This window comes from Mirounga angustirostris, unplaced genomic scaffold (genome assembly GCF_029215605.1).
Source record: "Mirounga angustirostris isolate CCGP_5_RB_7025 unplaced genomic scaffold, mMirAng1.0.hap1 SCAF_11, whole genome shotgun sequence".
NCBI lineage: Eukaryota > Metazoa > Chordata > Mammalia > Carnivora > Phocidae > Mirounga > Mirounga angustirostris.
In genome coordinates, this window is record NW_026991719.1 from 100,428,431 (window position 1) to 100,454,581 (window position 26,151).

At 35.9% G+C, this 26,151-nt stretch overlaps 1 protein-coding gene across 15 annotated transcripts in view; it reads right to left on the reverse strand.

Annotated features, from left to right (window-relative positions):
- THOC2 (THO complex subunit 2) overlaps positions 1 to 26,151 on the reverse strand; it is a 119,708-nt gene that overhangs the window by 14,975 nt on the left and 78,582 nt on the right. For 8 of the 15 annotated variants that reach the window (XM_064574538.1, XM_064574537.1, XM_064574534.1 and 5 more), the window contains exons 16-33: positions 21,962 to 22,058; positions 21,257 to 21,350; positions 20,759 to 20,839; positions 18,852 to 18,948; positions 16,544 to 16,661; positions 15,792 to 15,971; positions 14,854 to 15,018; positions 9,941 to 10,216; positions 8,760 to 8,901; positions 8,141 to 8,298; positions 7,117 to 7,245; positions 6,633 to 6,764; positions 6,362 to 6,546; positions 5,673 to 5,851; positions 5,326 to 5,428; positions 4,229 to 4,659; positions 3,938 to 3,996; positions 2,403 to 2,534 (exon numbers count right to left, since the gene is read on the reverse strand). In XM_064574538.1, coding sequence (XP_064430608.1) covers positions 2,403 to 2,534; positions 3,938 to 3,996; positions 4,229 to 4,659; positions 5,326 to 5,428; positions 5,673 to 5,851; positions 6,362 to 6,546; positions 6,633 to 6,764; positions 7,117 to 7,245; positions 8,141 to 8,298; positions 8,760 to 8,901; positions 9,941 to 10,216; positions 14,854 to 15,018; positions 15,792 to 15,971; positions 16,544 to 16,661; positions 18,852 to 18,948; positions 20,759 to 20,839; positions 21,257 to 21,350; positions 21,962 to 22,058 — 2,758 coding nt within the window. The remainder of the gene's footprint in view (positions 1 to 2,402; positions 2,535 to 3,937; positions 3,997 to 4,228; positions 4,660 to 5,325; positions 5,429 to 5,672; positions 5,852 to 6,361; positions 6,547 to 6,632; positions 6,765 to 7,116; positions 7,246 to 8,140; positions 8,299 to 8,759; positions 8,902 to 9,940; positions 10,217 to 14,853; positions 15,019 to 15,791; positions 15,972 to 16,543; positions 16,662 to 18,851; positions 18,949 to 20,758; positions 20,840 to 21,256; positions 21,351 to 21,961; positions 22,059 to 26,151) is intronic. The other 7 variants (XM_054509100.2, XM_054509099.2, XM_054509101.2 and 4 more) reach the window with 6 other exon arrangements.

Here is a 26,151-nt window from a genome sequence, read left to right on the forward strand (position 1 = left end):
AAATTAAAACCTGAATTCTGTTTTGAGTGGTCACTGCTGCCCTCCTCAATTACAGAGAAGCTTGGGTAAAGAAAATGCTTTTCACACTTTCATCAAATGTAGCTGCCAAGTTTGCTAGGTGAAAACACAAGTGACCAAACTGAAAATATGCCAATTGGAAATTGGGGGTGGAAGGTAAACAGAAACAATTTGGATACTAAGCTAGATTTTTCTCCCTTTAACAAATCCCACTTGAAAAGCCAAATCCATGTATTACTTTTACCATGGATTAGAAGGTGAAAATAATAAGTAATTTAATAAAAAAGAGGATCCCAGGGAAAAAGCGTAACTAAAAAATTAAAGCACAGAAACAATTTTATATGTACAACTGACAAGAGAACACGAAAAATATACACACATCATTCAAATCCTCTAAAAAGTAAAAGCTACCCCAGAAACAGTGAGTTGATATAGATCGTCAATTTTAAAGATCACTCAAAGTCCGGTAACGTTTTTTTGTGGGTTGTTTTTTTTTTTTTTTGTAAGACATTCATATGCTATTGAACTTTCCTAGACATATAGAAATGCAGACCAGTAATCTGTGGATGCTTTACCAAAGTCCAAAGGCATAAGAGTTCATTTCAAATAGTTATTGAACACCTAATCATATCACCAAGTTAACCATACTGAGCACTAAGGATCTGAAAAGTGGTATGAGTCACACGATTTTTACAAGTGCATTCAGATGCCATTTTCAAAAATTTCTGACTGAATGTGGAATAAATCTATTGAATTTTAAATATCCAGAAAATCACTATCTTTTTTCAAAGGGGGATAGGGAGACTGACTTAAAGCACTATAATTTCAAAAACAAGGCAAACACACTAAAGGAGTTAGGAACCCATTTCGACTACCACTGAAATGGGTGCTAAGAATCAAGGGACCATATATTTTTTTGCAATTTTTTTTTTCATTGTGGTAAGAATACTTGAGGAACCTTAATTTTAGTCCAAGTTTTGGTACTACTAACAAGTTATATGCCACTGGGAAAAGATCAAGAACTTTTTCAGTCCAAAAGACACTACCCTCCTGCCCTATCTACCTCACAGCACTGTTATGAGCATGAAATAACATGTTTATCTCACATGTTTTATTTTCAAAAGACTTTCACAAATGTAAGGAACCATAATTTTCATCATTGATGAGAAATTCCAGTTAACTATAACAGCAGGTTTCAAACTGCTTCAAAGTATGTTTCAGGAAATAAATACTCACAAGGTAACATTGTTAACCCATGAATTTAAAATAGCCCACACAAGCCACTGATGGTTAAGACTGACATACACAATCCCAAACTGGTTATGAAAACCAACTGTATTGCAATACATACTTATTTTAGCCAATAAAAAGTTTTACCTTAAAAGAAAGCATTCACACAGTACAGCTAATACTCTTTTGATTAATACAGTATACTCTAAAAACAATGCTACAATTTCAGGACAAAGGCATATTGGCTAACCTAAACTATTAAAAAATTAGTGCTTATTGCCCAATATCCACAGACATTTCATTATAAAGCTACAGATCTAAAAGCAGTTAGTAATGTCAACTGGCTTTGTTTCAAAATTTCATTTTGTATTGGTCCACCAGTAAGAGATAATACTTAGCAGATATAAGAGGAGGCAAAGTAGAAAATCAAAGTGAAAGAGGGTACAAATTTTATAATAAGTAGACAAAATAACATGAACAATGGACAATTCAACTACAATAATGAAGTGAACTCTGTAATAAGATACACAAACTGCACATTATTTTTAGTAGAAGAATACTCAAGAAAGTAGAGTAATAGGCAAGAATTAATACTGACATGTAAACACGACCATCGGGTTGAGTATTCCCCTCCAAGAGAATGATTAGTTGACATTAACCAGATTTCTTGATAATTATGCTACAACTACCAAAAAGGTAGCTCAGCAGAGGCAATAGAGTTTTATGGATTGAGATGGGCTCAGTTTTTAGAACAGTACGTGAATGCATCAAATTTCTTTTCTGGTCTTTTGGGTTGTCTAAAAAAGTCAGAAAACAACCTAACGGATTTGTTTTGAGAAATTAAATAAGCTTACTCCCCAAAACAAACCAACAACCGCTTCCCCAAACCTTAAACTTATTTCCAGATTTTGAAGCATAAAAGGATAATGCATAACACAGCAAGCAAAGAGAGATTATAGAAATGTTGCCACATTACACGCATTTGATAACAATCTCATTAAAAGGGACCGTTGTCATCCATTGTTTCAGTTTGTGATAGGTATTTTTAAAGGTTATTCACTAGCTTACTGAATTTACTAGGGTGAAGGTATCTACTAAATAAATGAAGAATTTTTTTGTTTTACTTAGGCATGATGATTTTAAAAGACTCAAACCTTTGCTGAAGACTCCTTGAGTTCGATGAGACTGTCCTGTAGAAAATGAATGGAGATGACAGGTGAGCTGGCATAGTTCTCAGAACCCAGAGGAACTTTGGGAAGTATGGCTGTAACCTGGAAATAAACCAGCTACTTCTTGTGAGGATAAATCTTGTGATGTCAATTATTATATGAATATCAACAATAAAAAAACAAAAGCAAAACCATGTAATGGAATTGTAATGTTAAAAAAACTAAATTATATGTGCTCAATGTAACAAATAAAAATCTTTCTCTGCTCATAATTTAAAAATAAATGTCAATGCCACATTTTTCATAACACTGTACATAAACTATAAGTAATGTTAAGAGGCTTAAGAAAGCAAAACACTTTTTCCCTCCACAAAAAGTTTAAAACAGTGGAGGTCACTGTGGAAGAACATTATCTTACATTTTCATAGTTGTTCTTTAATTGGGAGGTTTCAAATTTTACTTTACTTATGACTCTACCATAAATATAGACATTCTTAATCCTAACCAAAAAACTCAGTGGCATTATATTAACAAGAAAACAAAATGTATTCTCTACAAGAGTAGTCACTTTTTTGCAAAGTGCCTCTGATGGTGAATCTCATACCTCCCACAAAAAAAGCACTTAAAAAAAAGAAAGAAAGAAAAATAAATCAATTATGGTATTCCACCACAGTGCTCTTGATGAAGAATTAATTAACTTACAGTTTTAAAAGTTCAACGTACTGCAAATTCAAAGATTCCATGAAATTAGATGACTTTAGAATTAAAATTAAATATGGAGCAAGGAATGGCTACCCTGAGTCTTCAAGAAGGCTACACCCACGATTTTGTGCTGCAGTTGAATGCCTGGGGTTTCTCTTTGCTGGGTGGTAGGATTGGATGCCACATCTGCTTTTATCGTAACGCAAGGTTCAACTTGTTGGGAACCCAATGGGTATAAACAAACCTCCAAGGGAAGATACAACAGAAGCTGCATGCTCACTGAATATACACAACTACAGGAGAACTGATCACCAAGGAGACTTTAAAATGGAACTCCTTTCAAGACTCCTTCTTAGAAGGCACACATCGGTATGATGCTCATCAAGAAGCTTGATGAATTCAGAGGTATCTTGTTTATCCTGTATCATCCAGGAAGTCTTCAGGGCTATATATTCTTCAATATTTATGCTGAAAAATAGGCTTCATTCTGCTGAAAAGATTCATTTGCTTGTAGCTACCATTGCACTCCAAAAAAGACTGCTTAAAGCAGTGAGGCACTTCTGGGTAAAATTTTTCTTGCACTTTGAAACACTACAAAATTAGTGCTAGGTCCTTGAAGTTTTAATATTTTTATAATAAAAATACTCAATAGGAAAAAAATATCAGTCCACCAATATGTAAAAAATTCATTTTCTAATGCAATATAAAACCTCCAGTGGCTCCAGTGAATACTTGGCACAAGACTTGAAGGAAGTCAGGACACGTATTCCAACCAGGTGAGCCTAACATGGACGCTGCCTTCCTCAGGCTATACTAACCTTTACTGTTGAGGAATGTGATGGAGAAGGGTGGGTATCAATTTTGCGGCGTTTTTGTTCTGTTGGTACAAAAAGAAATGGTCATGGTAAGATAGATTTCTACTTTTCCCAAACACTTAAAAAATCACCACTTTTAGGATCACTTTTAAAATCACCTTTAAGGTCATCAAGTATTCGCTCCCCACCCCACCCCCCAAGTAAAGTCCCTAGATAACTTGCCAAAACAAGGAGACAAGAACCAACTACACATAACAAGAACCGAAAGTAAACCATAAATAAAGGCGAACTTGCCCCTTTCAGGCTCTGCAACATCTGATCGGGGAACAGGTGACTTCAAGGACCCAGAAACTGGTGTTTTTTCTCCTCCTTTAACATTTTCCTTTGATTTCATTTCCTTTGCTATATCTCTTTCTCTGGATGGCTCCTTCTCTCTTTCCTTTTCTTGAGTCGATTTTGATTCTACGTTGGCAACAGTGGTTTTGAATTTCTCATCTTTAGCTTTTTCTTCCTTCTTGAATTTTTCTTTCTCTTTGTCTGACTTGGGTGTTCTTTCCTTCGTCTCTCTTGCTTTTTCATCTTTATTTGGCCGCTCTTCCTTCGGTTTTTCTTTACCATCTTTACCAAGTATCCTGGCCTCTGGAGTAGTAGCTGGAGTCTTTTCTTTTTTCTCTTTTTCTTTCTCTTTCCCTTTTTCTTTGTCATTTTCTTTAACAGCTTTGCTGCTTAAAAATAAAAACACAAGATTTTAAGACAAACAGTCATAAAACATATTCCATGTTATAAATCCTAAAGGGTTTCTTACTGACTTCAAAAATAAAAGAGTAGCCCTTTGAAATCTCAAAGACCTTAAAGACAAGTAAAAAGGAAGTACTTCTTTATTCAGTAAATAATAAATGACCAAATTCATGAACAGCAGATTAAAAAAGAATGACTAAAGTGATGTCAGGCCGTTCTTTGTATATGTTCATAACCTCTGAGGATTACAAGGTCACAACCAAAAATTATCCCACAAGCCGATCAAGGGTGCTATTATCAGGAACTGGATTACTTAGCTGGATGGATCACTGGTCTAAATCAGTGTAGGCTTCTCTTATGTTCATTATCCTTACCCAGAATGCCCACAGCAAGCACTCAATCCTAAAATGCTTTTCTAACTTCACCACCTACCTTCATCTGCATAACTCAGCAGGGGAAACAATGTCAGTCTCAGCATTATATAAAACATAATGAGGATAGTTAAGCGCATCACCAATTAGGGGTACACACAAAATTTCAAGGTCCAACAAAAATGACTTTCATAGTATTCAACTACCACCCTGTTTCATTCATGTCTAATGAGGTTAATCATATAAGAATTCAGAATTCTGACATATAGCCAGTGTTCCTACCTGTTAGAGCTACTGTTTCCATTGCTTGAATTCCCTTTCGGTGTGGCACTAGAAGCTTTATTAACAGCTTTCACACCACACTGAGATCTCTCCCTTGATTTATCTGAAATAAAGGTAAGGTTTTATTTGACAAGCCCCTAATTGTAAATAAACTATCATTTCACAGCAAAATGATTAGAGATTAATTAGAAAGAAACAAAGGGCTAATTTCTTCTTGACAGTTACATACTCCTACCTAAGGAATAAACTATAATACTAAGCCAACATTTTATTTGTCATGTGATATAAAACAGCTTAGTTTGTTGAAACAAAATGTATTACTTATAAATTTCTACAAATAAGCATACCAGTCTCCTCAGTACTGCTTTCATCCGACTTAGACGCACTTCCTATCGACGATGAAGAAGGCCCACCACCAGGCCCATTTTGTACACTGGCAACTGCATTCCTCGGAGGGGGGTCTTTGTGATGAAACTCATTTTCAGGTATCATGTATGACTTTCTACTTTTCAACTGCCCAGAGTAGCTGAAAGTCGCACAAAGTGTTTAAATATACAAATACAAATCAAAAGCACAAACATGGAGTTTAAAAGAATAAAATTAGCAAATTATTCACTCTGCTACTTGGTTTCAGAGAATAAAAAATACTAATTTTCAATAAGTTCCTGAAGGTCTTTATAGAGAGCCCCAAATGCTTTCTTAAAAAATAAAAATTTCAATGTAAACTAATCCTTAAACTAAGATGCCTTTTTTTCACTACTGAAGATCCAAACCTCAACTGACGATAATAAAATTACATTTCCTCCAAACCAAGACATATTGTATATCACTTTTGAAACTATCATCCAGTATAGACCGGAAGCTGATAATCAGAAGTGACAACTCTCACCAGCCTGTGGGAACATGATCGCATAATCTCCCATAATCTCCTGAAGTAAGGCAGAAGATAAACTTCAACACTGTAAAACATTTTAAAGTCTTCAGAATCCTTCTGTCATCTAGTCTCATAAATCACATTAAAGTATAATTGTGTTACCCCATAGCCAATGCATATAGATCTGGCCTCTTCTCTTTTTCTTCTTGGCAGATTTTATGCACTCTTCTTTCCAAAGCCTGACCCAAATTCAAAACTTTTGGGTACCAAGGAAGTATTTTTGTTAGCACAATCAAGATATTCCTGATGTGAGTATATTCGCCTGTTTCAAGGCAATGTACGGATGCCTACAACAAACATTTTAAGATCTATTATTACAAAAGTATAAGTATAAAGAGAAAAACCACCTTTGAGAAACATAATTTTTTTTTACCTTGGTTAGTTTGTAATGCCATTTATGTACAACATGTCGAAAATTTTCATAGTCTAATTGGTCAGCTTTATTTCCACCATCAAATCCAGTGGCCCGTAATATAGTAAGGAATCCTGGATAATTTCCACATTCCTTGGGGGGGAAAAAAAAAGGTTGTTAAAGAAAAATTCTGCCCCTAAAATAGCAGAAGCTGAAAACTTAAGTGGACTAGATTAACGATTCCACGCAAAAACAAGATGTGTATTTGAATGACAGGTAGTTTTCAGAGAAAGGTTCAACTTATTCAGTGGTAGGAATTTGGAATGTCAGTTTGAGATAGATTTTTTTAAAAAGCACTTTTTAATAATGAATGAATGATGTTTAAATTTTAAACACTGTTTTACAACTGAATCTTAAACTCAGCTTCCCTTTCAGAACTGAACCTAAAGATTACTGAAAGCTGCTGTTAGATACATGTAAATGTAAGGGTGTTTATTAGCCATACCTTTTCATACGTGGCTCTGTCACTGTGCCACCTGGTCACAGTCTCTAACATGCAGCAAAGAAATCTCCCATACCGACTAGCTTCATTTTCAGTACAGCTTGCAACTGTGTAAATTATATCAGAGAAAACCTACAGGAAAAATGTTTGAAATATAAAAACAAATCAAGGTCAAAATTAGTTCAAAATAGTAAAAGGTTTTTATAGCAAATAAACTGGTTTAGTCAAAATGTATCTTCCCCTTTTACAGTCACAATTCCAGAAATCTTTAAAGATTTTGGCCTTTGTGAGGAAACAGCACATTCATAAAGCAACAACAACAAACTTATTTGAAAAAACTGATTTACAATGACAGTGGAAAAAACTATCATTATTATTACAACATAACTTCTTCAACAAAGACTTAGCCATAGATATTATTGGGGTTAGGGGGACAGTAAGCAGAGGCGAGGCTGACAGAAACTAGAAATAGGCAGCTGACATGCTGTGACATATACTACATTTTAAAACCACAAATGCAGTATTTACTAGTAAGAAAAAAGCCAGATGCAAAAATACATAAATGTAACCATACTGAAAAGCATCCCTGCTTTTATGTATGTGTGAAGGTGTAAGCTGTTTTGTTGTTTTTTTGAGGGGGCGAAGGTTAAGAAAAGAGTTCTATTATGACAAACATATAAACCCATACTATGAGTTACTAGATTAACTAGGGGTGCTTATTACATGTCAGGCACTATTCAAAGCACTTTTGTGTGCAGTGACTCATTTAATTCTCACAACAATCTCATGAAGCAAGTACTCTTATCCCATTTTACAGATAAGAAAACTGAGGCACAGAGAGGTTTAAAAAACTTGCCAAAGATCATATAGCTAGAAAGCAGCAGAGCTAGGATTCAAGTTCAGGCACTTGGCTCTTGAGTTCATGCTTTTAACCACACACACAATAATACCTCTATAGATTATAATGTTTACCTATCTTTGTGTGAGTTTTTTTTTTTTTTTAAAGGTTGCAATAAAAAGAACTTACTCGATCATAGCAAAGAAGTGTGGAAAAATTTGGAGTTTTCTGTTGATGTACCAATTCAACAAAACGAGCACAGTAAACAGCATCAATTGCTGAAAAAATACATCGAGGAAATATACACAGCTGTAGAAATTTTGTGATGGTCTCATTTTTGGTAGATTCTAAAAATAAGGGAAGAATATATTAAGTGGTAAACTTCTTCCTCAAGTGCCTCAAGACCACTAAACATGACAACATATTAATTTTAGTGTAGAGAATGCTATAAAAAAAACCCCACAAACTCCTTATAGTTTGTAACCAAAAGGTCATGTCTGGGATAAAACTTTCACTTTCACTCTGTGGACATTTTTCTATCTATAACTTCTCCAGAAACATGATTTCATACAGAAAGGTTGAATGATAAGCTGCCAATATTGTAGTTATAAGTTAATTTCACCAGCAAACTAAAACAGTTCCTTTGGTGAACATGTGAGGTCGACTCTGCATTAATGAATAACCAAAGAATGGGATAGTGAACACGGAGCTGAAATACAAACATAATACACTTCAACACCTCTGAAGTTATAGAGGTTTGCTTTTGTAATTTGGCAGTAGCAGGAACATAACAATTCCAACAACCTACTTGCTAAAAGCCAGTTGTCCTTTTCCAGTTTCAGTCTCTGTAGAACTCGCTGTACGTGTTCCATCTGTTTCTTTTCTTCTTCAAGAAGCTTGTCCTGAAGGGCAGTACAACGCTCTTTCTCTTTTTTCTTTTTATTTGGAGGCTACGAAGTATAAGTTAGATACTTTTCTAACTACACGCACATTACCTCCCTTCCTTTTAATTAAAAAATTCAAAAAGAGATCAGGGCTGATATTTTATATTAACCACTTCACAGGGATATTGAGGAGTCTACCTGGATGTGCTTTCACCGCCATTCAACAAATTCAAAATCTGGTCTTCACATCAAAACAGGCTACCTTCCTAGCCCTCATACTTTTAGTCTCAGGCATGAAGTCATCTCTGACTCTTCCTTCTCCTTCATTCCAGCATCCCGACTGCTTACAAGTCTCATGCATTCCCACTACCTCCACCAATAGTCTATGTTCTCAGTACTTCACAATGAATTACCCTAAGAGCCACCTAGCTGAACTCCAGCCTTGATGCCAGTCCCTTCCCCTAAGAAATGTATCCTTCAAACCACTGTCAAGAGTAATCTTTCTAAAGTACCATTTTTACCATTATCACTTCCCTGCTGAGGAATCTAATATAGCTCTCAATTTTATCAAGTCTTCTTTTCTAACTTTCATTTCTCTACATAATCTGATCCCATCCTAACCATTCAAATTTATCACTAAGCCCATTCACTACAGTAAAAGTGGTCTCTTTAAATCTTAAATTACTTCATACCTTTGCTGAAGCTCTTGAGTGGCCAATCTGCCTCCCTATTTCCAAACCTAATCTACCTTCAAAGCCTACCCAGCTCAAGACTCAACTCTTCAATAGTCTTCTCCTAAAGAGTTCTCCTTTTGGGAACTCCTATTACTCTTGCAACTGGAGTCACACAGATTATTTTACATTGCTAACACAACTTCAGTTTAAAAAAAAAAGACAAACTCAAATACCTTTTGTGTGATCATAACTGCCAGGTATTCACCAAGCCCCTGCCCCACCCACTGGGAGGTCACCATTAACTCACTTAGGAAAATATTATATAGCAATAAGATCACAGCTTTAAGGAACCTTAGCTAATACAAAGCATGCGTAATATTAAATTATTACCATGAAATTATTGTACTGGAGCTACTAGAACAAAAACCTACCATTTCCTGATTGTCATCAATTGCTTTCATCTGGACTTTAAGTTTATTGACTTCCCGTTCATAGCTGGTGTGTGGAACTGCAAGGTCATACATTGTCAATGACCAGAATGTGGCATAGAACTGAGGGCTGATGTCATCCCAGACTTTGGAAACGTGTAAGGAGACCACTGCTTCATGGACAGGAGCCATCACCATTTCACATGATGTAATGTACTTGTGAACTTTATGTTGCTGTTTACTTCCCTTTTCTGATTTTTTAAGTTCATCATATTTAGACTGGAGATAAAAAGTAAAAACAAACACAACACAATTTATAGCACTAACTTTCACAGTATAAAAACCTATGTTCCCTTTTCAAGAATCAGAAGACAACTAATCAAAACTGTTGTAGGAATTCTAAGTTCTTACCAATGATATTTATTTTAAGATAAATCATCCCTGGAAGCTGTTCTCATCTTTCGTCCTGTGTGATCACTAGAAGCTTTTAAGATTATTAAAAACATCGGGTATGTGTACCCCCTCCACCATCCATATCTTCCACCGTACTCTCGCTTACTACTACATTAAGAATTGAACATGTAGGGTTTCCACTCCAGCTTTTAAGATCTTCAAGGGAACTAGTAACAGCCAACCAGCACAGTATGCTTTATTACTACACATAGCCCTTATTGGCCATTACAATTTGTCAATTAAGAAAGTGGATCCAGGGCGCCTGGCTGGCTCAGTCGGTGGAATGTGCAACTTTTGATCTCAGGGTTGTGAGCTCCAGCCCCAGTTTAGGTGTAGAAATTACTTAAAAATAAAATCTTCAAAAAAAAAAAAAGAAAGAAATTGGATCAACATTAAGAAAGGCTATGAGAAAGTTACTTTAAGACTGCTAAGTAGGGTGACTAACTGTTCAGGTTTGCCAGTGAATGAGAGGGGATTCCCAGGATGTATAAGAGTATAGTGCCAAAACTGGCAAAGTCCCAAGCAAACCTAAATAAGACTTTTTTTATTTTTAAGATTTTGTTTACTTATTTCAGAGAGAGGGAGTGAGCATGCACAAGAGAGAGCAAAGGCAGTGGGAGGGGCAGAGGGAGAGGGAGAAACAGATTCCCCACCAAGCAGGGAGTCCAACACAGGGTTCAATTCCAGGACGCTAGAATCATGACCTGAACTGAAGGCAGATGCTTAACCAACTGAGCCACCCAGGTGCCCCTAAGTAAGACTTTCTATGAATGGATATGGTATATTAGTTTAAAGCATGTGGGAATTGACACTGCAGCTTTTTTAGACTGGACTGGTTTATCCTAATTTGGAAGAGAGTCAGAGGAAGGCCATACTCTTAAGAGTATGAGGAAAAGAATCTGTTAGTACAATGGGAGGGAACTACATATTAGTTCACAGAGCATAATACCAAATGTAAAAAAGAAAATAATACAAAGTGTTGTTGCTATTGTCTCATGTCCTTCAGTCTCTTTAGGATGAAAATTTTGTTTGGGTTAGGCATCATTCCTGAAGATGAACCTAAGAGGAGATTAAAACATTTCTTTTTGTTAGAAAAGCATTTAAATCATCAGTTTGTGCTAAACATGGAACCCAGAACTAGAAGGTCAGAGGTCAAAGGTTCCACTTCCAGTTCTGCATTGTGGTAGGCAAGAGTCTTGGCTCCTTACACTCCAGCTGTCTTCCCTCCTAAGTGTCTCTATACCCCAGGCTAACTGGACTGAAGATATACCAAGTACTTTGTTCCAGAGGGTATCTCAAGCAGCATCTTACAATTATTATAATTACAATCTGAGACTCTTACAATTTTTCTGTAAGTGGATTTACCTTCTGTTACCCCCATTTTAGAGAGCATGCTGATAATTACTGAGACCACACAGGTGACAAAACTACAAACAATATTCCTTATGAGAGAGAAGTCCCAATTACATCACAGACCTGAGAGAATAACAGCAAGGATAAGGAAGCACTTTTACACTTTGAGGGCAGGTCCTGTTAATGGTAACGAGTATCAATCTCTGTGAGGAAGAATGACATCTGCTAAGGTTCTAACAAAACATAGGGTAAGCAGTGCCGAAACTACCTGTATAGGATAGCTTAACTACCTGATTTGGGCAAGATCTAGAATATGAACTGGGTGGAGGAAAGCCTTTCTTTCAGAACTGTGTTACAAGGTGGATCTCAACAATTAGAACTAAAAATTAGGTTTATAGGTATGAGAGGGTAATGATGTGGTACAACAGCCCCCATCTCCCCAGTCCTCGGGTTCTGAATCTGTCACTTGTATTGCTAGGTACCCACCTAGTCCCTATCTAGTTAAAAAAAAATTAGGCTTGATCAGAAAAGACAGCTATACTTCATATTTAACTAGGATGAATAGTTCCTGGTCTAAAGTTAGTTTAACTCCTTTTTCAAGCTTACACCTTCAGTCAAATGGAGAGGCATAACAGCTCTACATCTCAAGTCACCCAGTGCACTAAATCTATGAAATAGAACTGATATCCACAGTTACTGCTATACTTCTAATTCCTGTTCAAAAAGCTCTTGTTGCCCCAATAACCCGAACAGTGTTTGGTTGGCTGAATTATTCCCATGAGAGCCTACTAGTAATCAATTTATGGAAGGGTCCTAGCAGTCCTCCAATATTCATACCCTCTCATCAAAGGCTCTTCAAGAGAGGCTCTCGGGTGCCTGGGTGGCTCAGATGGTTAAGCGTCTGCCTTTGGCTCAGGTCATGATCCCAGAGTCCTGGGATCGAGTCCCGCATCAGGCTCCCTGCTCAGTGCAGAGCCTGCTTCTCCCCCTCCCTCTGCCATTCCCTCTGCTTGTGCTCTTCTCTCTCTCTGTCAAATAAATAAATAGAATCTTTAAAAAAAAAAAAAAAAAAAAAGAAAGGCTCTCATCCAAGAAGCAAAAGCAAGGATCCCCAGGAAGTTTGGGTGTCCATCCAGTGCAACCAAGGTTGCCAAAGAACTCCTTTTCCAGAGGGTGTTATGTGGCCTATTGGTAACAGACTTATCCCTGATTTGGCTGTACAGCCACCTCTATAGAGTTCTTTGTTTTCCTCTGCAACCCTGAGACGGGAAATGACATTTCTTTTAGATTTTTGTATCTCTTAAATGACAAAGACACAATATTTTACACAGGCTACAGAAAAGGTAGCTTTTGGTATGAATGACCTGCTCCATTTCTGACCTGGAAAAGTTCAGCCAACCTCAGGCAACCAGGTGTTCCTGCTTGCTAGGGTTCAATATTGCTGATTAGTGTGTTAACTTCTCAATATAGCACAGGGCAGGTCAGAATTCCTGAGATGAAGCAACTCTCCCACCTCAGTCCTTCAAGAAATCAGGTCCCCTGTTGTATAGCTGAGACTGATCTACTGTGGGGTGGGGTGACAACACAAGACATAACTACGCAAAGAGAGCACACGATTTTCCAGAAAGATTCTAAAGGAGGAAAAAAGAGGCTAATCCTACCCCCTGTCCTTTTTTCCCTTCTAGAGAATATAGCACAGTATTGCTGTGTAATGCTAATCAAGTGATAACTGAATCAATTAACAGTTACTTGTTAGAGGGAAGTGTGACACTGTAGCAGTTGATATGTAAACACTAACAGCTGATGGCCAATTAAATGATCAATTAGACCCCAAATTTCTCAGCGTCTTTTTTTTTTTTTAAAGATTTTATTTATTTATTTGAGAGAGAGAATGAGAGAGAGAGAGCACATGAGAGGGGGGAGGGTCAGAGGGAGAAGCAGACTCCCTGCTGAGCAGGGAGCCTGATGTGGGACTCGATCCCGGGACTCCAGGATCATGACCTGAGCCGAAGGCAGTCGCTTAACCAACTGAGCCACCCAGGCGCCCCTCAGCGTCTTTTTTCCACACCTCTGCTACACAACCCTATGTTCCTACTGGGAACAAAGAAGGGATCCTACTTTAAGAGAAAGGACCAAGGTCTTCCCCCAAAATCTGTAGTGAAAGCCTTCCTTACACAGTACAGACTTAAAACCAACAACAAATAAGCAGAAGGGCCAGAATTCAAGCCTACACAAAGATGAGAAATGTGCTGGGGGGCTCCAGTCAGAATGGAGAAGTACTATAGTTTCCAAACAGAGGCCTGACCATGGTCTGAAGGAAAAGGAAGAGTCAATTCACATTAGAGGTCATTGCTTTGCAGGCAGGAGTCCAGGCGGCAGAGAAGAGGAGGGAAGGCAGCCTCCTCTTCCCCCAACCATCCTTACAGTCACTGCTGGGATGCCCTGCTTGGGAAGGCTCTGGTTTGCTTTTGTGCTTTTCTTTTTAGTTGTCTCATTTAGGTGGAGAGAAATAAAACAAGAACTATGAATACCTTTCCGAGAAGTTACATAACACAACCTACAAGAGTTTTTAGAGTGGTTGGGGGTGGTTAGGTCTTTCTGTCTGTATTTCTCTTAAGGCAGTATGAATAGCAAGTCAACTGACAGGGATATTGTTACTGAGGAAAGAGGACTCTGTATTCAATAGGAGTGTTTCGCAGAATCACCTACCAGATTTCCCTGCATCAGAATCAACTAGCGCTTGTTAAAAAACAAACAAAAACAAAAACAAAACAGAAATTCCCAGGTACTACTGAAGTTACTACCATTAGAATCTGGGGACACGGGATTGAGTTTCAAAGATGCTTCGCTGGTGACTCTCATCTACACTGTTTGAGTGCTATAGTTTTAAAGGGCCCATAAGACATCAACCTGGACAACTGGGGGTATAGTACTAGTAAGACTTACTTTTAAAGGGAGCATTTTCATTGTACACTGCTCAGAGATGAGTATTAACAAAAGAGTAACTCTCTAAGAGACATAATCTGCATCTGTGTCAAACTAAAATACATTTACAGTTAAGAAATAATTTGGAATCATTCTTGAATGGCAGCAAAGACACTTACACTTACCGAAATATGGTGTGCATACATTGGCCTAGACAGGAAAAATGCTGCATCATGGGGTGTATGAAATTCGTTACAGAGCACATCAATTGAAGGCACTCGCTTTATATAATCTTCTGTGCTTAGATTAGATGCTAAAAACCCACCAAACTGTACCAGGGTATCATGACACTAAATTTAAAAAAATAAGACAAAAAACACAAATGTGCTACCATTTTATGAAACATAAAAATTTTCCAAAATAATTATAATGTCATTTTAACAGTATTTTGATTAACATTTAAGAATTCAAATTTTACAACTTAAAAGAACTTTAGAGACAATCTATAAACATCATCATGTAATCGTATTACCAAAAAAGATGCCAAGGCCCTGAAAAGTTGATCTAAGGCTTTAATAGTCAACGAGGTCTCAAGTTCCAAGCCACTGTTCATCACTTTTAGTAACAGGATATATTTACCCTACATCACATACAACAATTTTATGTATACAGAATTTCCTTGCCCTTAAAAGAGTAAAACTTCATTTATAAAATATATGTGATCTTTTTTCCCTTGTAATATAGTTGGTGATAAACACATTCTGTAGGCTAATCACAGGTTTTGCTGCTTAATATTTATGATATATTTTATAAAGATCACATCTACTTAGTTCTGATTGAAATTCCACATTTCCAGAGATCAGGAAAGATATGGGAGCAAACAACTTGAAGTTAACTACTTAACTCAAAACCTTGTACATATTATTACATCTCCTACAGCCTTCTCTTAAATACCATAATTTGCACAGAAACAGCCCCTATTTCCAGAATGTCTATTTTACATTAGAGTTGTTTCACACTCATATGATGTGCAAAATGGCATCTTAAAAATTTTATCACATTCTATATTTTCCATTATCAGGATAAAAAAATCCATATAAACACAAAAGCCACTTTAACTTGCCTGATCATAGAGTTTTCCCACAAGTTTCAAATGTTTCTCTCCACCTTCTTGGAAGATTACCCCATTCCTCTGCTGAGCCATAAGCAAACAGAGAGGAAGAGCAAGATCATGATCCAACAGCGCATCCTTTAATCTCTGGGAGGATTTTTTAGTGTTTCTGATCTGGCCAAAATAACCACCCTGCACAAGAGAAGACATAAACTTAACCAGTGTACAGTACATTAACACATGTTATCTGATTTGAAAAAGACATAGAAAAGGCTCAGTTACAATCCTGAAGATAAAAAAAACCTTTACGTTCCTTCACACATTTATTTTAGTGACACTGTTGTTGGTTAGAGTCATTGGCTTAAAGATAACTGTCAATTGTCTTTAAACTTCTGCATATTTTCCATTTTCTACCTTGCAGTCCCTTATAAAGGATTATTCTTCATTCAGTATGGAACAGATTCAACAACAGAGTAACTATGTTCAGATTTACACCAGTTAGGATATCAAGGACCACAGAAGACTTGATATTTACTTCTCTTATAGATGTGACACTGTCTTTTATACTTTGTTTCAGCTTTTTGAAAGGGTTAAAGCAACTAGTATATCAATTTTTGAAAGGGAGATGAGGGCAGTCATGAGGGAAGGGTACATATGGCTTTGACATTTGGCTTCATGTACTTATGTGTTGTCTGGATTCTTTAGTATGAGCATGCATATATCTGGAACTTAAAAAATCGATTAAAAAAATTAGCAACTCTCACCTCAGCTTTTAGTTGCTCTCCACCAGTCATGGCCTCTAGTTGCTCCATCGTCATTTCCTCTGTAATTTCTATTCCTGCCATTTTTTGTACCACTTCTTTCAATATAAGCAGGTCAAAACTATTTAGATAAAATAAAATAGTCTGTAGTTGAAACTTCAAACATAAAAGTGACAACATATATAATTAATATGCTGAGAATCCCTAAATTATTTGTATATAAATATGGAGCGGAAGGGGCTGGAGTGGTTTTTAAGGAAAAATTGCATTCCTAGAACTATACTGAAAAATATTTGGGGCATGTAATAGGTTTATGTTTATTTTAACTTTTTCCTTGGGAATAATTTCAAACTTACAGATAGGATGTAAAGATAAAAAATAGTACAAAGCATACCCATATACCCTTTACCCCGACTTCACCTATTATTAACATTCTTAGTCCTGTTCACTTTATCATTTGTTTTCTCTCTCTCCCTCCCTTTCTACACACACACACACACACACACACACACACAGTTTTTTTGAACCATCTGGGAGTAACTTATTTAGTAAGCAACATCATTTTAAGGGCACATTTTACCCCTAAAATTCCAAAGAATGTATTTCCTAAGAGTGCATTTCCTAAGAATATAGCTATTCTCTTAACATAACCACAGCATAGTTACCAACTTTAGTAAATCTAACACTGATATAATACTTTATAGTTCATATTTCATTTTTATCAGTTTACCCAACAGTCCTTCGTAACATTTTTAAAATGTTTTTTATTTATTTTTTAATTCAAGTATAATTAACACAGTTTATATTAGTTCTGGTCATGTAAAATATAGTGATTCAACAATTCCATACATTATTCAGTGCTCATCATGGTTTAAATGAACTCTTAATCCCCTTCACTTCTTCATAGCATTTTTTTATCCTCCAGTACAAGGTGGCCAATACATATATTTGATGGTATAGAGCCATCTCTCTAAACAATCACACACACTTGGAAGGGATGGAGGGAGTAAGGGAGAGGAAAGAGAAAAAAAGGAAGGGAATGGAAGTGTATGAGCCTAAGATGACAGCCTTAAAAACATCTGTTATTGTGCCAATAGTTATGCATTTTAATTCTCAAAGTTTAGGACTGTCAATGAAAATAACAACTTATGACTTTCAAGATCTTCTTTAATTAGTTAAGTAGTAACGATAAAGTGGAAACCTTCTTTCCTACAAAACAAATACAGATGTTTTTCCAAAGGTAAAGCTAGACATACCCAAGACACAAGTTAATAACAAATAAAAGGCACAGTTTTTGAAGATTCTTATTAAGTGCTTACTCTCTCAACTTGTCTTGCCTTCCCTAAATGTAGTTTATGAAAACAAGAGAGCCCTCATGCAAATTAGTATGCAACAAGTACCAATAAAATGTTTTAATTTTTCTTTAAACTATCTTTTAATTATAAATTATATTCACAGTACAGAAAACTGAGTTATAGATTTAAAAATAATGTTATATTCTCCTAGCCCATAGACACAGGAGAGTAAAATGTATAGGAATGGTAGAAAGATGCACATAGTGTAAGTGATATGCTGACAAAATCCTAAATCTAATTATTTTTTTAAGTTTTCCCTAATCCAAAATAATAATCTGTCAAAAATTACTTAGGTTATACTTGTGTGGAACACCAAATAGCTTTACAAATTTTTGTTCGCTTTCTACCAGAAAGTTTTGAAGAACAGTTTCCAGTTCTTTGATTCTAGTCAGTCTACTGCTGATGAGGTTTAATATACATACTAATTCAAACTCTAAACACTGATAGTGGTCCAGAATAAAATAATAAAACCCAGTATTCATAAAGAAAAGAGAACACTGTCCAAAAGGTATGTAAGCTGTATGTATCTCTGAAGTTCAAATTCAAAAGAAATTGTGTTTTAAAAATACTGTTTACACCCTCAAAATAAATATGTTCCTACCATATGCTTAAAGGCCAATTACTGTCCAGCAGCACAATCAAAAATGCAATGCATTTTGTCATAAGAGGATTTACAATATACCATATAAACCATTTACTCAAGAGCCTAACAGGTAGTCAAAATGAAATGTCTTTTTAACGAGTTACATATATAGCCAAATATTACATTTCTTTCTGCAAAAAGTGTTTATGTATGAAATTACAATTTCTTTTAATTAAAGAATTCCATATAAGTGAACAACTATTCTACTTAAGCCTACAAAACACTTTTTCAGAAATAGCAATCTCAATATCCCAATACCACCAGAAGTATTCTAATTATTGAATTTCATTTACATATAATTTGCTATGAATACCTTTTGCCTGCCTTTAGCTGATTAGCCACATATTGAAGAAGACCAGCAAGATCAATTGGATATTTACGAAAAACTGCACCACAGAAACTAGCCAGACCTAAATGAAATAAAAAAATAGGGCTTTTAAAAAACAGTTCATAAAACAAAAAAAAAAACACAGTATTAGGTGGCATTTCTCAACTAACTCAATTTCTAAAACAAAATGAGGTAGGAATAATTGTACTGCTGATGCCACTGAATGGAGTTTTACAATTAATAATAGCTAATATTTACTGAGCATACATACGCTAAGCACTATACTAAGTAAGCACTTTACATTAATTAACTCATTTAATTTTTGCAATAATCATCTCAGGTTGGTATAAAACCTATCGATGAGGAAAATTTGGAACAGATATATCATGCAACTTGTTCATGTCACATAGTTGGTATGAGGTAGAGCAGTGATTCAAAGGAATACGGCCTGACTCCAGAGCCTGTTAGGCCACAACAATTAACCAAGCTACAACAAAATCTTGCAGATCACCCAGTAAATCTGAATGATCAACAGAACACCTGCCCCTCTAATGTTTGAGTTACACACACAAAAATCTGTCATCTAGAAACATGCTACTAGTTGTGGAGAGGAAAGGAAACAGACCAAGAAGCAAACAAGAGACCAATTTTAACCAATAGTCCTTATCGCATCATGAGTAGGGAGAAAACCCCAGTCAAGAGGAGATCCTAGTAAAATCAAGTGATCTATAACCTTTTCAACAATTATTTGCTGAGCACCTTAAAGGATAATGGACAAGACACAGGTCCTGCCCTCAAGGAGCTTACAGTCTAGTGAGGGATATAGAAAAGGAAGCTGAAATAACTATGATGAATAAAAGGTTCCACATAATAAGAGGAGCACCTAATTCCGACTTTTGGGTAGGAGCATTAACAGGGAAAGTTTTCTGAAGAAAAGTGACCTCTAAGCTGAAATCTAATCAATAAGTAGATGTGGTGGAGGAAATGAGTAGACATGGAAGGGTATTCCAAGTAGAGGCAATAACATGTACAAAAAGGCCATGGAAAGTACAAGTTCAGTATTAATGGAACCCAGAATATGGGGAGGGGCAAAAGATGAGCCTAATACACCGAGTAAGGACCTGATCCCAAAAGAACTTACTTGTATGACTTAATGCAGATTTCAGACTTTAAAGGGCAATGGGGAACTACCACAAGATTCAGCTATCAGACACAACAGGTTGAAAGAAAAGGGAACTCACTGCTAGAAATCAAAAGCACAAGAAATTTAGAACAAAACAAGGCTAGGGTTTCCGTTAACAACCAAGTTTTTGTTCTTTTAAGATGAATGAAACCTCAGGATGGAAAGGAGAGAGAGGAGAAGAGTTCCCTTAAGACTGATTCCTCTAGGGTGCCTGGGTGGCTCAGTTGGTTAAGCGACCGCCTCCGGCTCAGGTCACGATCCTGGAGTCCCGGGATTGAGTCCCGCATCGGGCTCCCTGCTCAGCAGGGAGTCTGCTTCTCCCTCTGACCCTCCTCCCTCTCATGCTCTCTGTCTCTCATTCTCTCTCTCGCAAATAAATAAAATCTTAAAAAAAAAAAAAAAAAAAAGATTGATTCCTCTAAAATAATAGAAGGGAATTTTTATCTCCCCAGTAATGCTTGCACAAATTCTATCACAGCCAATACTAGACTCTTGAGTTGGAAAATGAGTAAGTACTACATGAACCTCCTTACACAGCCAAAACTTAGACACACTGAGAGCAAGCTGAGTGGCTAGGTATTCTCAAGACCTCTTGACAAACAGGCTCTTAGCATTAGCAATAGAATACTTAACATGGCAATTACAACAGATGGAAATTTCATCCTTAGAAAAATAACAATAAAAAAAAAAGAAAAAGAAAAATACTTACTCTGAAGCCAGCTTGAGATGGTTGTGTCATCATGTTTCATTCTCTCCTTTTCTGGATTAGCTAAAGCTTCAATGATACAATCTTTCGCACATTAAGGAAAAAATTTAAGTCACTACATCTCTAACCAAGACCCTTAAAACAGTAACAAAATGCCGCATCTTGGAAAAAGTAAAATTGTCAGCTTCAAGTTACTACAGATTATTGAAAATTATACTCACAGTAGTACCAACTTTTCCATCTTTCAGCAAGCGAGACAGATTCCACCTATATTACCATGTTTAGTAAACTTAACATTGTTCTCTCCCTATACACAAAGCAGACACACACACACAAACTCTTGACTGGCCAACCTTCTTTAGATCAGCCAACAGAATTAACCTCATATGGTTACTAATGGAACTTAGAATGAAAAAGAAAAACAAAAAGAATGAAAATAAATGTTCACCATTAAGATCTATGAAATGTGAAATCTATGTATTACTTCACTTGAAAGGATACAGGCCAAAACATCATAATTCAATGAAGTGAGGTATTTCAATGAATCTACTACAGGTGTTATTAAGTTATCATACTTCTGTATTTGCGACAAGATCTGGACGATAGCAACAAAAAATAGATGGCATTAACTCATCAAAAGGGAACTTCTGTGCTAAATAATGACTATACGTTCTTTGTTCTTCAAAAGAAACAATGCTTAAAATTAAAGTTGCTTCCTTCTACTTTGTATTTATATAAAACCTACTATATTCTATCATTTCTTAGGAAATATGTTCTTAAGCTACATTCTCCAATTAGAAAATAATTCCAGGACATATAACTTGACTTCTGGAATGATAAATGCCAAATGTCTTTTAAAAATCTCTTTCTAAATATAAAAGTATTATGCCTGAATCACAATGAAATGCTACTCAAATGTTTCTAAGAACAAAAATCAATAAATAATGCATCTCTTTATTAATATTTTTATAAACCAACATGGGGTAAATAAGACAATGTTAGACTGTTTAACAGTAGCATTGTTACATATGACCAAAAAGGAGATCAATGTGTTAAATATACTGTATGCTGTTTTTAGAGTAACAATGTTTCATTTGCTAAAGATTTTTTCCCCTAACACTATCATTTTTAAAACTTCATCATTCCATTTCCACTTGTGCTGATTTAAAGACAACAAAAAGAAAAATCCCTTAAAATAATATTAACCTCAAAACATACATAATCAAACAAAATGGTTGGATTGCTGTGGCTCAACTTCCCAATTTGTCTTCCAGAAGGCTTCACATTTTCCTTGGTTAGACGCCTACAAGGGGAGAAAAAGGTGGCAGAGATCATCTTAAGTCATTTCCCTTATAATGTTGATAGCATTGTTATATCATAAAAAAACAAACAAAAAAAAACAATTCTTTCCCAAGTATCCAAAATGGATCCATGTAAAACCACCACATTCTTCATATACATTACTATAGGCCTTAAGTTATTTTGATTAGGCATTCTCCCAAAGGGTATTAAGATTTTGAATTAATGCTTAACATTTATAATATATACATTTCCATTTTATACTAATAGTCTAATAAGCAAAAACTCTTAAGGTACTCTACAAGTACATAATACTCCTTTTGAAGAAAACCATAATTATTTTTTTAAAGATTTTATTTATTTGTCAGAGAGAGCGCACATACAAGCAGGGGGAGCGGCAGGCAGAGAAGCAGGCTCCCCACTGAGCAAGGAGCCCAATGCAGGACTCAATCCCAGGACCCTGGGATCATGACCTGAGCCGAAGGCAGAAGCTTAACCTACTAAGCCACCCAGGCGTCCCGAAAATCATAATTATTTTAGATTTAGAAGCGCTCATTTATCAGTGTAGGCATCAAATTCAGTGTAACGCAATCAAATACCTCATACCATCTGTCTCAGTTACCCTAAAAGAATAATAGCTAATGCTGCACTCCTTGATAAAGGAAAGTTCTCTGGTTTTCGTGTAAACAATTTTTTAAAAAATCAATTCTACTCCTTTCCTTCCTCTTTAATTCTTCCACTGCTCAGTATTCTTTTACTAACATTCTGGAAAATTTAGATCTATGAAATGCTTACAGCTCAAAATTATTACACAGCATCTTAAACTCTTCTGATATTACATAATAAATCTAGAAACTTAAAAAAGCTGATGACTAAAAGCTTTCTAGAATGAAAATACAATACGATGAAGCAAATAATGAATTCAGTTGATAGTTCAAGGAATGGGACCATTCTGGAAGTAACAAACTTGATAATTATCTTAAGAAGTTTCTTATGACAAAACTGACCCATCAATCAAAATTATTTCATCATCAACTGCTTCCCTTTCCCATTCTCCAAGGCCCAGTTTCCTTTTCTCCCACAGAAAAGAGAGACCTATCAAGTTTGAAACTTGGGCTATACTCTGTTCCACCTTCAAACTTACTACCACCTGTCCCTACTTCTGACCCTACTATTTCAGGTGGTCCTCCTACTTGCCAAAGCAGATCCTTCCTCTCTATACCTTTTATCCCATTCCTTTCTGCCTCCACCCTGGAGGGAAAAAACAAACAAACAAATAAATAAATAAAAGGAGTACTTTCTTGATTATGTCTTACCCTCAAGCTACCATGGTGTCTGGCATAATGGAACACAATCAATGACCATCTGTTGAATGAATTACTGAATGCCTTACAGCAAATTCATTTTTTAAACAGTAATCAAAACTTGTGAAATTCTGTAAGTAATAAATTAATACACTCCATTCCCAACATATAACGTTTAATCAATACCAAAATCATGTTGTTCAAGCCTGGTGAAATAGTTACAACAAATACAACAAAAATCCAAGTACATTAAAATTTCTACACATATTCTTCTGTGATATATATTTTTATTAATTCATTCATTCATTCATATTAATGTCTTCTATAACAGGCAAAGAGTGAAGCACTCAGAATACAAGGATGAATAATAGCTCCTGCTCTCAAGCTTAGTCTAGCTGGGGAGACTGACTTAACCTATTTTTTAAATTTTACTTTCTTAAATCCAGCAAGTTACAGAACAGTATTTATTATATGCTAATAATAGTATAAGGGGGGAGAATAATATATTTGTATTCACCTATATATACATAAAAATCTCTGAAGGATAAATAACAAACTAAATAATGGCTTCCTTTTTTACCTCCTGAGTGAATGGAGGATGAGATGAGAGACTTTTTATTATCTACCTCTTCATATTTATTGAAATTTAAGCCATGTGAATGTATAAACTATTCCAAAGATTAATTAGATAAGAGAAAAATAATCATAGCAATGTATCTAAGTGGTATGATAGCATCATATGCATATGGGACAGCGGTGGCATAAACAAAGAACAGTAGATTGTGCTTGGCAGTATGTGTTACAGAAGGCTTCGTGAGGAGCTAACATTGAAGCCCACCCTCCAAGGATGATGAGGTCACCAGATGGACAGAGGAAAAAGAGGTAAGGAAATCCTGTACAAACAGAAGAAATGAAACATAGATGCAAAGAAAAAGGAGACCACAGGCCATTCAGGGAAACTTAACTGAGCTCAGCACAGCTGGAGGTAGAATTAGCAGGCAAAGAGGTTGGAAATGGGGAGGGACAGATCATGAAAGATGTCTTACATCACCATGCCATAAAGGCTGACACATAACCTGCAGGCAATGGTTAGTCACCAAAGGATCTTGAAGAAAGAAGAAAGAAGAAAGGCACAATAATACTCCCAGTAAAAGAAGTTAGTGGCAGTAGAGAGTAGAAGACAGATTCAAGAGATCTGATAATATTTAATATACAATTGACCCTTGAACAACATAGAGATTAGGGGCAACAACCCCCTACACAGTCGAAAATCTGTGTATAATTTCTGACTCCCCAAAACCTTAACTACTAATAGCCTACTACTGACCAGAAAGAAGCCTAATAACATAAACAGCCGATTAACACATATTCTGTATATGTATTATATACTATATTCTTACAATAAAGTAAGCTAAAGAAAATATTAAGAAAACCATAAGGAAAATACATTTACAGTTCTGTCAATACTGTTAAGCTTACATTGTCTATTTACAAGATGAACAGTCTGTCAGTACCTACACCAATATATGATACAAAACACTGTAGATATTATATGCATCACTAACACTAGACATCAAAAATGAAGAGATAATATGAAAAAGAAATTCATATTTATTTATAGATATAATGATTCATGCATTGATAACAAAGCAGCAACAATATGACTGCTTTATGGCAGCCTAGTATAACTGATATCATTATCAAATTTTTATGGCATATAGCATTACAGTCATATTCATAATACAGTACTGGAAATACTGTTACTTTTTTTAAAAAACCATTTATCTGTGATAGGCTGATAATGCAGTTTGTCCAATTACAAGAAAGGCATACTATACAATAATACAAATCTTCGAAAGCAAAGTTATCAAACAGTAAGAAAACAAACACATTATTAATTTTGTTAAATATCATTCACCTTATGCCTATGTAAGGATAGGCTATCCACTTCCATACAAGTCTTACACACAATATCCTACATGATGATAAGGACACAAAAACATCTCCTATAGTTCTTGCCATAGGGTTAGACTTTCACACAAAGACACAAACACAACAGACAAGTTTATTAACTGTATTATCATGATGATTATTTACTATTCATTAAATGAAAGTGGATCATCATAAAGGTCTTCACTCTCATTGCCTTCACACTGAGAAGGCTGAAGAGGAGGAGGAAGAGGAATGGTTGCTGGTCTTGTTGTCTCAGGGCTGGCAGAGTGGAAGAGGCAAAGGAAGTGGAAGAAAGGCAGTTGAGACAGGCACACTCAGTGTAACTTTATGGAAGTACATGGTCATTTCTGACTTTTTTGCTTTTCTACTTCTTTAAAAATGTTTCTATATGGTACCTATCCTTCTTCCACCATTTGCTTTAGTTTCAGTGCCCATATCATAGAAGGGTCCATATCGTAATAGAAGTCAAAAAGCAGTCTAGAATAATCAGAACCTTCTTCCAGATTGTCCAATGTCAATTTGTTTTCTGGAACCGGGTGTTTATCTTTTCCCTTCAAGGCTCAGGAGTTAGCAGCTTTATAGATAAGGGCACTGCAGATCATAAACTTGACCGCATTTGCACAAAACAGAAGAGTTAGCCTATCCCTTCCTACCTTAAATTCTGTGCTTGCTCTTCCTTCCTTCCTAACAAATGTCCTTTGTGGCTTTATTTTCCAGAATAGGGCAACTTTTGTCTGCATTAAAAACCTGTTCAGGCAGATATCCCTTCTCCTCAATGATTTTTTTTTTTTAAAGATTTTATTTATTTATTTGACAGAGAGAGACACAGCAAGAGAGGGA